This window comes from Chelon labrosus (genome assembly GCF_963514085.1).
Source record: "Chelon labrosus genome assembly, chromosome: 1".
Classification (NCBI taxonomy): domain Eukaryota; kingdom Metazoa; phylum Chordata; class Actinopteri; order Mugiliformes; family Mugilidae; genus Chelon; species Chelon labrosus.
The window spans coordinates 11,694,117-11,708,450 of record NC_140337.1 but is presented as its reverse complement, the minus strand read 5'-3'; the positions used below and the strand labels follow the sequence as shown (position 1 = coordinate 11,708,450).

Sequence of the window (14,334 nt, the reverse complement as noted above, 5' to 3'; positions counted from 1 at the left end):
ATGTGACTCCCGTGGAGTTCTACAAGGTGGTCGATGAGTTGACTTCCTATCTGCACCAGGTGAGCTCACAGCGAGCCGACAGCGACCCCTAGAGGAATAACTGCGTAGATTCACTTTATGATGCACAGGGGATGGTCTGGATGTGATTATGTAAAAGGTAAGAGGGGTCTTACTATTATGTTTTAAATAAACTGATGTCACTCTGGTCAAAATGTGAAATAATCTAATGAAGCCTAATTAATTAATTCTTAAAATCAAATTTAATCAACTAATTCTTCATTAACTCTTCTGTTGCTTCAATAGATTTTATTTGTGGATGTTTTTCTTACCACTATAAACACCGATCAGCCACATTATGACAGGCCACAGGTGAAGTAAATAACATTGGCCATTCATGTGGACATTCTTAGACATATAGCACCCACCTAGACCAGACCAGACACCCCCACCCCATAGCAATGACACTCCCTGATGGCAGCAGCCATCCCCAGGATGCAGCCTGACACAGACACACACACAAAAACAGTTTAGGAACAACTCAGAAAACATGAAGAACAGCACAAGGTGTTGACCTGGCCTCCAAATTCACTAGATCAAACTGATCAAGTATCTGTGGGATGATCCACAGAGGCCCCTCCTCTCAACCCATAGGACCCAAAGGCCTCCACTAACAACATCCTGTAGCCAGACACCACAGGACACCCTCAGAAGGCCCATGTCCATTCTCTGATGAGTGAGAACCCGTTTTGGAGGCACAAGGGAGACCTACACAATATTAGGAAGGTGGTCATATTATTGTGGCTGATCGGTGTACTTAAGTGGACTTTGACAAGGAAGAAGGCATCTAAAGGAAAGCATATGCCAACTCATTATACAAAGTTAGATACTTATAATTGAATAAGGCACATTTACTACATTATTCTATACTAGTTATTTCCAGTAAAAAACTGTATAGTGAAATTTTATGTAGCCATACTTCATGTGTTGCTGGATAATTTATGGATAGGGAAACAAAAACTACCATATACTTTCTAGTATGTAGGAAAGTGGCGAAATAAAATGGCGAAACACAAACTTTACTTAAAATGTTCTTAATGTACAGTTTAATATACATTGATAATTAAGCCTTTTCTTTCATTCAAATGCTGGAAAATGTTGCCCATTCATTCTGCAAAGGTTAAGAAAAGCAGAGAGGCGTATAGTAAAATTTTTTATTCAGTTTTTCTCCAAGTCAAAAAACAAACAGAACGAAGATACAGAGAATGAGACTTGATTTTCTATACAGTGGCAACTTTAAGTTAAACCTTCCTTTGCCCAGACGTGTAAATTCTTTCCTCAGTTTGAAACCCTGCATCGCCTTCGGACGCGCACTCACACACATATTCAGACATTCATTCGCACTGGGAGTCCCGACGTCCTGAACTGACTGGACGGCACACAGTTAAGACAACAGGATTGGACTCTTCTTCACTAAGAGCAGTTTCCAAAGCTGCTTCATGTCAAAGGCCAGAGGGTGCACTCCTTTCAGTTCAAGACTTGACTGGGAAGAAAAGTGTTTCACAAAATTAGACAAACCATTTAAAGATTTTTCAGAACCCAAAAGATTACTGGATGTATTTCAGATCTTTTTCAGGACTCCCAGTCAGACACAATACCAAACACCCCCTCCCTTCCTCCCTCCCTCCCCATGATTCCCCTCGTCACAGGTACATACACTGGTAGAAAAAAACAAAACAAAACACTGATTTCAGAAATGAGGATCACTTGTGGATGAAGAGGGAAGAGGGAGGAGACCCAGCAAGTCTAATAAATCCAGAAACCGTGTTAAATGTTGAAATGGAGCGAGAGAGAACAAAGCTGCTTTTTTTTTTTCTTTTTTAATCATCAGGCGTACAGACGGTTCTCGAACACAGTTGAACTATCATGTGAGAAAGCATCCATACTGGAAAAAAAAAAAGTTCACACTAATGTAGTGGGTAAGGGTGTTTTGAGAGAGGCCAAAAGTGCTGTTTCTTTGGACGATCTCTGTTTAAAAAAAAATGATATATAAAGTTTCGCTCTCAGGTCGACAGGAGGAAAGACATTTCCCCTCTGGTAGCCCAAAAAGTGAAAACACCAAACCTAACACTGAGCCTTTTGCTCTTGTACCTTCCAACCGACGCAACGTCACAACCTGGTGACGGCACGCACAACGCCGTACAACTGTAAGTGAAAAGAGCCGCAGCCGCCGTCGTGGCGGAAGCTTGGACTGATGAGGAGAATAGCGTCGAAAAATAAAAAGCACTCCCCTCCGTCCCCTGCCCCTTCATCCACAGTATATGAACGTGAGCCTCCCGCAAACAGGTTTACAAACTCACCGAAAGCAAACGAGAGAAAAGCCAAAAAAAAAGAAAAAGAAAATTAAAATTCTTAATTTTTCTCTATTAATATTCACACTGAATTGTAGTTAGCCTTCTTTCTTAAATAAATGGAATAGTCCAAATAAACCTGTATACAACTATCAGAAATGGGACAGATTAGCAAAAGGTGGGAGGGATTTGAAAACGATTTCAACCTAAAGCTTGATTAAAATGTATTAACATGTGCTACTCATGCAAACAAAGACAAAAGCAGCAACTCCGAACTAGTATCCCTCATCCGTGTGTGTGTGCGCCCCATTTCCTTCAAAAATTAAAATTAAAAGACAGAATATTCATTCTATTTTCAATAGAAATCTTTAAATTCCCAATGTCAGGGGAAGATTAGTATCTGGAAAAGTTTTTTTTTTTTTTTTTTTTGCTTTTGATGCACAAGTCTCCAAAATGGTTGAAGACAGGAGGATGCTGGTGGGTGTTTTCATGACATCTTTCAGGTCTTTGGGGTGTGAAGGAGGAAGAGGGGAGGTCAATGGGTACATACACTTTATGTAGTTAATGATGTTCAGAGCGAAATGGTTTTTTTTTTCCCCCCTGCCAACCAGTTTCTCTCTCATAATAATGTATTTCTTTTGAATCAGTGTCAATACATCACTCACAAGCTCAGTCTTTCATCCACAAAATGCTCCCAAAACTGGCAGCAACTGTACTTTTACAAAAGCAGCAAAAGGTCTAACAGGATACACCTTCGTGAAATACGCAGTAAACAAAGTCTAAACCTTACCATTTTCTTTCGAGCGTCTGATTTAGTGATTAATACAATCCACTCAGATTTTTAGAAAGGCTTTTGGCAATATGTACACCTTCCAGGAATAACTACACACCCAAGATTTAGAGAATGAGAGAGAGACTGGAAGCAGACCTCTATAAAGTTACTTTGTTCACCACATCTGCCTCTCCTTTTCATTCCCTCGAGGGATTCTCAGTTTTGCTTCAACACCCCATGTGAAAATTAAAAAACTATTTCAAAAGGCAGCCTTTTTTTTTCCTTCAGGCAAAGCAGTTCAAGTCTTTCACATAATAGTTTTGGACATTTTGGGGGATTAAGGTGGAGGGGGCGACTCCCTTAAGTCCCAAGTTACGATCACAATAGGGACCCCTTGTGGCTGGAAGTACCGCCACCTCCAGCTGATTGATGGTGCTGTCCTTCAGTTGTCATCCACGAGGTGACGGGGTTTCTTCAGGTGCCGCCCCTTCTCCTCCGCAGCTCATCAGTTGTTCTCCTCGTCGCTGTCGTCGGGGCTGATGGCTGGGCTGTAGGTGGGCGAGGTGGGGCTGTATCCGGGGGAGGTGGGGCTGTATGTGGAGCCTTTAGGACTAGTTGGCGAGTACGTGGGAGACGTGGGTGAGTACTTGGGTGAAGTTGGGGAGTAAGTTGGGGAGGTAGGAGAGTATTTGGGGCTGGTGGGGGTGTAGGTGGGGGAAGTGGGGGAGTAGGTCGGAGAGGTGGGGCTGTATTTTGGAGTCGTCGGGGAGTAGGTGGGAGAAGTGGGCGAGTACTTCGGCGATGTTGGGGAGTACTTTGGTGAGGTGGGGGAGTATTTGGGAGAAGTTGGGGTGTACTCCGGGGAGCTGGGGCTGTATGAGGGGGAAGTCGGGGTGTATTTGGGTGAGGTGGGAGAGTAGGAGGGGGAGCTGGGGCTGTATGAGGGCGAGCTGGGTGTGTAGGTGGGTGACTGTGGGGTGTAACGTGGACTGGAGGGGGAGTAGGATGGAGAAGTGGGTGAGTATGAGGGAGAGGTGGGGGAGTAGTTGGGGCTTGTTGGGGTGTAATTCGGGGAAGTTGGGGAGTAAGAGGGCGACGTTGGGGAATATGAGGGGGAGGTAGGGGAGTAACTGGGGGAGGTAGGGGTGTAGTTTGGCGACGTAGGGCTGTAGCTTGGGCTTGTTGGCGAGTAGGAAGGAGAAGTAGGGGAGTATGACGGGGAGGTGGGAGAGTAGGATGGAGACGTGGGGGAATAGGAAGGAGAGGTGGGTGAGTAAGAAGGTGAAGTGGGTGAATAGCTGGGTGATGTCGGGCTGTAGCTCGGCGACGTCGGGCTGTAGCTCGGCGAGGTGGGAGAGTAGGAGGGGGAGGTGGGAGAATAAGAAGGGGAGGTAGGGGAGTAGGAAGGCGATGTTGGGGAATAAGAAGGAGACGTGGGTGAATAGGAAGGAGAAGTTGGAGAGTAACTGGGCGAGGTGGGTGAGTAGGAAGGAGATGTTGGACTGTAGTTGGGGCTGGTGGGGGAGTAAGAGGGAGAAGTGGGGGAGTACGAGGGTGATGTCGGGGAATAGCCAGGGCTCTGTGGGGTGTAGCCGCCTGGAGAACGAGGCTCGTAGGCGGGGGAGGTGGGCGAGTAATTTGGTGACATGGCTCCACCTACAGAGGAAATAGACACATTTAATAGAAGACACTCTGGAGGCGTACCTCAAGGATCCAACATTGGGCCGCTGCTATTTCTTAAGTATGACAATGATTTGATAAACATGTCCAAATTAACTTGTGCACTCCTTCACTTATTGACTGAGGAGGTTCATATGTGAAGAAATAACATTTAAAAATCTAATTATTACTACTTTTTTCAGAATTACTTTCAATTACTTTTCAAAACCTATACCAAAACATGTAACCAAATCCTTTTCTACCATTACGCACTTTTAATTTTAAAGGCCCTGCAGCATTTGTGGTCATTAGACTTAATTTTAATTTGTACTAAGTAAAGGATTCAGAAGTCTTGAGGTGATCTCTGCAATGTCTAACCTGGAGATGGGATGTATGGGCTGGCTGGTCCTGGAGAACCAGGAGACCCAGGAGTGGGAGACCAGGCAGGGGAGTAACCTGGAGAGAAGCCACTTGCGTCCGATGCCGCACTGGGAGAGAAACCTGCTGCTCCAGGGGTCATGCCGCTTCCTGGAGGACAAAACAAGAGAAATCTTCAGTGGATGAAGACCAAGCAAAAGGAAAAAAACAACCAAAAGCACTGTGGGTATTTACGCACCAACACTGGGTGACCAGGCGCCATAAGCTGGGGTAGCTCCTGTGTTCCACGGGGTCATTGCAGGGGACATACCACTCATGGGACTCGGCACGGTGCCAAAGAACATTCCTGTGGCTGAAGATAGGATGTACACAGAACATAAATATCACACGCCTTACATTACATCCACTGTGCAAACAATATGGCAACAAATATTTCTCCACTTACGTCCAGCAACGCTGATGCCAGGTATGTTTGTAGGGATCTCCATGCCGTATTTACACTTCTCTGCATCCAGCAGAAGGTCAAAACAGCCCGTCCCTGCCGGTGCCAGCTGGCCAAGCATGATGTTCTCAGACACACCCTTCATGGGATCGCTTTCACCGTGAGATGACGCCTCCATCAACACGTCCACCTGGAGAAGGGAAATGAAAAATCAGGACCTGACTTGAAAGTAACCAAGATTAAAATTGGTTGATGAAAGATAATTTCTTTAATTGTCAATTATCCTCGTACCGTTTCCTCAAAGGAACACTTCATGAGCGGTCCCGTGTCTTGACGGTTGATGCCGTGACGTGTGATGGCCATCAGGTGACCGCGGCAGGTCATGGTGTCACAGAGCAGAGCCAAGTGACGGTAGTTGACATAGGAACCGTCAAAGGAAATGACGTGGTACAGCTCTCTCTCCAGAGCCTTTCGCACAGCCTCAATTCCCAAGACCTAAATGACAAAGACCGGCAGAGGAGAAAGAATGAATATCTTACTCTAATAAGGAAATCATACCGTACTCCTGCAGTTTAGAGAAAAATATTTTTATGCTTTCGTACCGTGAAGATCTCCACAATGTCGTTGGAGGTGGTCCTGACGGGGTCAACGTCCTTCTCGCTGAGCACTCTCATGAGACTCACTCCGTCTGTCTCAAGGATCCACTCCTGCAGGGCCTTGAACTCACCATCCTCAGTGATGATGATCTTCTTCTTATTGTCAGTCTGGGGCAAGTGCATGTACACCTGAAAGAGAAGAATTTGACCTTTGACTAATAGCCACAGGCAGGTATATCCTTTTCTTACTGGTGCATATGTATGAGGTGGAAACATTATTGCCGTTGTGTTAATCTCTTACCTTGCTGATCTGCTCAATACCCTGCAGGGTCATGTCTGTCAGCATGTTGGACTCGATGCACCTCAAAAACACATCGTCGTCCATTTTGTCCACCACCTCCTCATCCTAGAGAAGGAAAATTTAGTTATTTGTAGCTTAAGTGAAAACTGTCTGCTTAGCATTTAATATTAATGACATATAACATCACTGCTCACCTCTTGGAACTTGTTCTCGTCGCTGTTCATGATTCTGATTCGCAGCACAAGCTTCTCTGCGTTGTCGTCGTTGAAGATACAGTTCAGGTCATCTCCAAAACCTTGCAGAGAAAAACCACACCGTCATTAGGAAAAGTTGCGAGTTCATGTCGAATGTTAACACCGACTATGTTTGTGTACACAAGTCACCTGCGTTGATCTTCTCTGCAATCTGCTCCATAGTCAGTTTGCGATCAGTCATGTGTTTGCGGTCGAGCTCGATACGCAGCAGCCATGGTGAAATACGCGTCACGTCGAAGTCGGGCATCTCATAGTAGACGTTCACCCACTCCTGGTCCTCGGCCACCACGGTGTTCTGGGGGTTGGGGTCGTAGTAGATGGCGGTGTTGGCTGTCACCTGAGGGAAGAAGCTCATTCTTAGTCCCAGTTTGTAAATTAGGATTGGCCATTTTTCTCAACAATAAAACTACACTAGGAGATGCTCCTCAATAAGTTTCTTACTTTACGCAGTGTGGTGTGCTCCAGCCGACAGAGGATGTCTTTGGCCCTCTCAGCGTCTCGTGCCGCCTGACCCAGCAGGAAAACAGTCAGCGAGGGCGTCTTGGGCCTCTTTGAGATGTTGATCAACTCCTTTAGACGGGGCACACCAAGTGTTACGTTCTTGGCTGACACACCGGCGTAGTGGAAAGTGTTCAGGGTCATCTGGGTGGCTGGCTCTCCCAGCGACTGGGCGGCCAGAGCGCCGACCATTTCACCTGGGTGAGCCTGGGAGAGAAATGTGATGTATTTTTAAGAATCTCAAAGGTTTTCAATTGTCTAACAGAGCCAAGGCAGGAGTTAAACCACATATGTGTTGCTTACAATGGACTGGTTAAACTTGGTCTCAATCTCTCCCAGCAGCCAGTCGAAAGCCTCGGTGGAAAGGCGGAATTCCTCGGTCATGCGCTTGGAGCAGAGCGTGGAGCGCAGGTGGATGTTGAAGAGCAGAGTGGCATTCTGCTGAGCCTGTCTGCTTAGAGGGTCCTCACCGTTCACAATCACCAGCTTCTTACTCAAGTCATGAACGCCTGAGGATGCAAACGCAACCGTTATTGGGATCCTGTAAGTGACAATCTTATCTGCAGCAAAGAGTAACACGGACAGAACTCCTCTACACATTATGTAATAGGTGAGGAATCAGCAGGTGGCTTTACACGGCTTTAGGGAACACCTGAGGCTAGGCCATGACCTCTTAGCTCTAATTCTGCAGCAGTGACACCATTCAAACTGAGAGAGCGGCAACTAATTAAGTCTGATATTTTTGACCTTACCCTCGACCACCCTGAGAGGATTCAGGTCTGTTGGGGTTCGCGCGTTGATTCGGAAAATCTTCTGAGCGTTCCAGATCATTCTGGCCAGGTTGCACGGCAGCACCACCTGCAGGTGAGAACAAACATTCACGCTTATCGGTATTTCTGATTTCACACGGCGAACCAAGAGACCATAACAAAACAGAGGTGTGTCTACAGCTGTGGTCACATACCTTGCTGTCTCCGGTCGGGAAGATTGCTCGCAGGATATCTCTGTCCTCCTTCATCTTCTCAAACTCCCTCTCCAAGGTGCTCTGCACGTGGGCGTTGGTCAGCACGTCTTTGACCACGTCTTCCTGCAGCATCCGTCTCAGAGCTCGCTCATTGGTGCAGTCAAACTTAAACCTAGACAGGTAATATGATGCAGTTAAACCACAAGTCAAAAGGAAAACTAACAATTTAAAAAACTTTAAATACTCCCAATTGTGTTGCCGTGGAACTTACTTCTTCTCAAAGGCCTTGTGTGAGGGTTTCAGTGTCGCCACATTTTGGAACTCTACATTCTCTCCCGCCAGGCCGTCCTCACCGTAACGCAGCTGAACCACCTGGTTGATGGAGTTTCGCACCGTTCCGTCATACTTCACCATCACAGACTCCATAGATTTGATCAGACGACGCTGGATGTAACCTGCACATGACGGATTGGGATTTATTTAGTTTAACCTCTACGTCTCTTCAACTTATTCTCTAATTTTTAGAAACCGCCTGGGCTTACCAGTCTCAGCTGTCTTGACAGCTGTGTCGATCAGACCCTCTCTGCCTCCCATGGCGTGGAAGAAGAACTCTGTTGGCGTCAGTCCGGCCAGGTAGGAGTTCTCCACGAAGCCTCTGCTCTCAGGACCGTAGTCATCCTTGATGAAGTGAGGCAGTGTGCGGTGTTTGAAGCCAAAGGGAATTCGCTTACCCTCCACGTTCTGCTGCCCCACCACAGCAATAACCTGAATAAGGAGGATAAGATAAGTTAGGTGATGTGAACTCAAACCAGTTTTATCCAATGGAAAGCGGTTAGGAATCTGTTTTACCTGCGAGATGTTAATCTTTGAACCCTTAGATCCAGCCACCACCATGGACTTGAAGTTGTTGTACTCTGACAGAGATTTCTGGGCAGAAGATCCTGTCTTGTCACGGGCATCGTTCAGGATACGATTCACCTGGTTCTCAAAGGTCTGTCTCAGTGTGTTACCGGGAGTTGGCTCCAGCTCGTTGTTGTGAGCTTTCTCGATGACCTGGCAGACGAAAAGCAAAAATATAAGTATGTTTTCTAGAGATTTTTTCCCCCAATGAAAATCTGTGTGAATCATTCTGTGAGCTTCAGGGATGTTGTTCTTACTTCTATCACATCCTGTTTGGCTTTCTTGATAGTATTCTGGATGTCGAGGTATGTCTTGGCGTCAGCAATGGAGTCACCAATACCAATGGAATGACCTTTAACACAACACAGATCATGATTAAGACAACGATGTTAAAGTAAATAAACGTTTTTCTTACAAAAACACTTTGTATTCGTTCAATGTTCATATTTCTTACCCTCGATGAGCAGCCAGTTGTTGACCACAGTCTGGATGTTGGAGTAGAAGAGTCTGGTGATGTCGTGGCCCATCTCCAGGTAGGAGATGTGGACGAGGGATCCAGCCGAGGTTCCCAGAGACTTCTTACACAGGATTCCCATGATCAGCTCGCCATTCTCCACTATGACCTACGGAAAAGAGCTCGCTGTCAGGTCATCTGCATTGTGGTAAATTTCTGTTTTTGAATTTAAACACATAACTCTGCTTTGTACCTTGGTGTCGCCAGGTGAAATGTGTTTGTAGGGGCCGCTGTCCTCATCGTCGGGGTGGGTGCTGTGTGTGCGGATCACATTGATGTGTCCTGGAATGATGAGGCTGAAGATCTGCTTGCCTGTCCACAAAGGACGGGGTTTGAGGATGGCTGGCTGAGGCATTTTCCCGTCCCAAGTGGAGAGGAACATGAGAAGGTTCATCACCTCTCCCTGTAATATGGAAAGCACACAATGAATGAAAAAATGTTGAGCATTAAAACCTTTCCGTTCAACCCATTGGCAGCCCAGTTACCGTCCCCTTACCCTCTCTAGGAACACATCTCTTTTGGTGAATTTGCGAACAGCTGTGAGGGTGTCCTGCACGATACCCATGACGGGTCTGTTGGACTGGGGTGTGACGATCATACGGGGCACCATGGCCAGCTCCTGGATCTCTGCCCTCGTCTCAAGGGACTGAGGCAGGTGGAGGTTCATCTCATCCCCGTCGAAGTCAGCATTGTATGGGGTGGTGACACTGGATGAAGACAACAGGATGGGATGTTAGAGATGATACACCACATTTGTTGGCTCTTATTAGAGACATGAGATATATGCATCAAGACCAAATTTATATTTTAGAAAAATCCTTAGGGTACACAAGGGGGTAAATTCTTTCGGTAAGAAATCAAAGCCTTGGTACCTGAGGTTGAGTCGAAACGTGGACCAGGGCAGAATCCGAACCCTGTGCCCCATCATAGACATTTTATGTAGTGTAGGCTGTCGGTTGAAGATGATGATGTCACCATCACACATGTGTCTTTCCACCTACACAAAGAAAATAAGCATGTTAAAATATACTCCTAATAATGCACTTGCTCTAGAACCAACTGTACATATTTTTTTCTTTTCTTGCCTTGTAGCCGATTTGCAGATGAAGGTCACTTGGTTTGGGGTGAAATCGCAGGTCAATTCTGTCTCCGTTGTCTCGGATGATGTACTTGGCTCCGGGGTACTGGCTGTTGCCTCGTCGCACCAGCTCTTGCAATCTAATAGAATTAACAGACATCGAATTAGAATATAACAAATGCTTTTAGCACCAAATCTTAACCTTCAAACTACTCCGACGTACCTGTCAATATTAAAGGGTGTGACGATTTCTGGGAAGGTCATGTTGGCGGCGATGGATCGTGGTACGCCCACTTGGTCGATTTGTAGGTTGGGGTCTGGGGTGATGACAGTTCGGGCTGAGAAGTCCACACGCTTGCCCATCAGGTTACCACGCACTCGCCCCTCCTTTCCCTTTAGACGCTGTTTTATGGATTTAAGGGGGCGGCCAGACTTTTGCATTGCCTGGGAACAAAAAAAAAAAACAATGGTTGTAGTTTTAGCACCAAATTATAATGTGCAAAACAGCTGAAATGTAACTTTATCATTAAGTGAATACTTACTCTCGGCAGTCCTGGCAACTCATTGTCCACCATAGTGGCTACATGAAACTGAAGCAGTTTCACGTCCTCAGCTATGACGTGAGCAGCCGCACCACTCTGCTCGTTTCTCCTCAGCTGGTTGTTGATCTTGACAATGTCGGCAAGCTTGTGGGTCAGATCGTCCTTTAAAACAGAATTCACAATTTGTCAGTCACAGGACACGAAAGCGTTTAACGCAACAAAGCAATCGTTCGCAAAGTCGCAGTACTTTACCTGGTTGCGAGCAGAACCCTGCATGACCACAGCAGGCCTCACAGCCAGTGGAGGCACGGGCAGCACAGTCACAATCATCCATTCAGGTCGCGCAAAATTGGGGTCCATACCCAAGATGACGTCTTCGTCGTTTGAAATGCGCTTGAAGATCTCGTGGACCCGCTCGGGACTCAGCAAGATCTTCTTCTCTTGCGAATCCTCGTTAACGTGTTTCCACTCGGCGTACAGCTCCAAGCCAGAACGCCTGATACGCGGCTGGTAGCGCCCACAGCCACCGTGGCCCTGTGTATGGCATAGAGGGGCGAGGGTGAGAAAACATGCCGAGCAGTTCCACGAACGCCTGTTAACTGCGACAAAAAGACGTCACACATGTACCTTCTCCTTGGTAAGATCCTCCTCCGTCTCCTGCTGTTCCATCCCAAATTTGTTGTCCATCTCCTCCCCTCCTTCACAGATGTTTTTTCCTTTGCACAGCTCATACACGTGAGTCAAGCGCTTTCTGGGCTGCCCTTTAGATTTTGTCAGGATGTCTTTGATCTTGGGGTTGTTCTGGAGGTAAAATAATGTGATTTAAGCCCAACTACAGACTGCAAACGCTACAGACAAAACTAAAATTATACTTCCATGATAAAGTATTAATTTTTATCAGTATATACTGTAATGTGGTGCAACTACTTACGGAATCCACTAAGAGCTTGGAGCAAAAGAAGCAGACGCATCGGAGAACCTTCATGATCTTAGTTACGAAGCCGACGTGGAAAACTGGCTTTGCCAATTCGATGTGCCCAAAGTGGCCTGGGCATTCTGTCATGTTTCCTGGGGAAACAAAAGACATATAAATAATATTAAGTCACTATCTGACACAGGGACAATCATCACTTGATTAATAATATATCCGACGCTAACATGACACTGTACCTGCACATGTCTGACATCTTCCACTTCGTTCTATGACCCCTTGCCTTGGGTCCATAAGGCCACCAAGTTTAGGACGTCCTCCTTCCGTTGTTTCGGGGTACTTGATTCCCCCTTCAGTGACTGACATCCGTTTCTGAGGAGAAAGACCATCATAAGTATAAGTTGATGCTAGAATAAACCAGCAGTTGATCCTCTTTCATCGAATATAAATAACACACATAACTGATAAACTATAACCCTTCATAAATATCCATCCACATCAGGGATAACGATATAATAATTTAAATAACCCCTCTCCCACCATTCAGTCATTAACACTTCCTTTCGCGCAACAAACAAAATGATGCCACACACGTGGGACACTAATTAAATACATTATACCCGTTAAATTCCGGTATAATTTAAAAAACAACAACATGCATTTCTGACTTTATTGAGGTTACCGTTTATTTATTCATTGAGTGAAAAGAGACAATGCGATCAGTTGTATAATCAAACACGCTGTGGCAATAGCGAATAGCGTTAAATTAACCAAAATATTAAACTTACTGGTGGGCCTAAATGTTACATTGCATGAATAAAAATGGGGTTTAATTCATGTGATAGCATGGATAACTTAAGAAAATGTTGTGCTTAAAGTTTTTCAAACTTCCTGAAACATGCTAGTTAGCTCAAGCTCCAGCCTGACACAGCTAGCTAGGCTAGGCTAACAGCAAGATTTTCCGTTGCAAACAGAACCATGTCTCTGCCATACACATAAAACTAAACGATTAGCCAGTAAACTGTACGAGTTATGTGTGATCTGTAAGAATTAATAAAAAAAACCCACTCCCCAAAAAGAAAACCTACAAGCTCATCTGGGCTGATGATGCCGAATTGAACTCTCTTGATCGTGCGCAATGGGCATGCGCTGTCGCCGGAGGGCGGTCCGTGCATCCTGTCTATTCAAAGAGACGCGTCCTTCCTCGGCACGCCGCTTTGTGAGCAGGAACAGCCTTTAAATTGTCACCAGGACTCGGGTCAGGCCGCCAACGGTGACCGGAAAGTCTCCGAAGGCGATATTCCAGGGACCTCTGTTGTCGGTTGCCTTTAAAGACGAGTTATTTATGTTTTGGTCCTAAGTATACTGGCTACCGACAATTCCCCTCCCTTTTTCTGATCTAACCTCTGGAGCGCTCTGAGCGCTTCTGAGTCTGTAGTTGCTCGACGCTTGGTTATATAGAGTGAGAGCCGACTACGGGGTTACACACTCAAAAAGACAGGGACTGGCTCTGCGAGGGGTGGGACCTAGATCTCTGTAGTAAAACGCTCATTGGCCATTCAAGACAGTTATATGAATAATTAATTTCATGTTACGTACAGCCAATTAGAGCGCACGTTTATTTTCCCAACGAATCACAACTAAAGGCGGGTGTTGATTTAATCTGGGCCCATTCCTATTGGCTTTGTTAAAAAAGAATAGGCGGTGAAAAGTATCATTTGCATGCCAAATATGAATATTCATTTTAAACCGTCTGGATTCGTCCTTTTACTTATTAATATTTAGTGGCGGAAAAGAGACAACCAATTGCTACGAAGAAATGAACCTTCTTGGGATAATTTCAACAAAACCCGCCCTGATTCCGATGTTTGCCGAATGTGGCCGATGTTAATTTCTTCCCTCAGAGCAAAAATAAAAAAAATCTCTGTTCTCCCCTTCGTCTCGCTCTGGATCAGCCTGGGCTCTAAGAAAAGAGGCTCAGAGCTAAGGCCTGTTAAGATCCTTTATGAAACAAGGGGAAATTGTCGAAACACATTAAGTTATTAACTCTAAACATTGTATATTGGATTATTTTTCGACCTAATTTAGAAAAATATCGACGCTTTGTTTTTTGATCTACGACATTTTCGGATCTCTGGGACTTTTTCGCAAACCTCG

General features: G+C 45.6%; 1 protein-coding gene across 1 annotated transcript; it reads right to left on the bottom strand.

The window, feature by feature from the left end:
• Positions 1-1,197: 1,197 nt before the first annotated feature.
• polr2a (RNA polymerase II subunit A) lies at positions 1,198-13,612 on the bottom strand. The gene is made up of 29 exons (XM_084552153.1): positions 13,266-13,612; positions 12,417-12,549; positions 12,178-12,314; positions 11,874-12,047; positions 11,499-11,780; positions 11,247-11,408; positions 10,928-11,148; positions 10,712-10,844; positions 10,499-10,623; positions 10,123-10,333; positions 9,820-10,029; positions 9,567-9,735; positions 9,370-9,464; positions 9,062-9,265; positions 8,755-8,977; positions 8,484-8,667; positions 8,213-8,384; positions 8,001-8,106; positions 7,552-7,757; positions 7,192-7,455; positions 6,880-7,087; positions 6,691-6,791; positions 6,497-6,601; positions 6,202-6,384; positions 5,891-6,094; positions 5,603-5,789; positions 5,396-5,509; positions 5,158-5,307; positions 1,198-4,776 (listed from the first exon to the last, which is right to left on the bottom strand). The coding sequence occupies exons 1-29, from the start codon at positions 13,350-13,352 to the stop codon at positions 3,626-3,628; spliced, it is 5,901 nt and encodes a 1,966-aa protein (XP_084408279.1). The 5' UTR covers positions 13,353-13,612; the 3' UTR covers positions 1,198-3,625.
• Between the last annotated feature and the right edge of the window lie 722 nt (positions 13,613-14,334).

Coding starts and splice junctions, on each gene's coding strand:
- polr2a (XM_084552153.1), bottom strand. CDS start 13,352: ATGCACGGACCGCCCTCCGGCGACAGCGCATGCCCATTGCGCACGATC. Junction 9,465..9,566: donor CAACTGGCTGCTCATCGAGG/GTAAGAAATATG, acceptor GTTGTGTTAAAG/GTCATTCCATTGGTATTGGT. Junction 6,602..6,690: donor ACGAGAACAAGTTCCAAGAG/GTGAGCAGTGAT, acceptor TTCCTTCTCTAG/GATGAGGAGGTGGTGGACAA.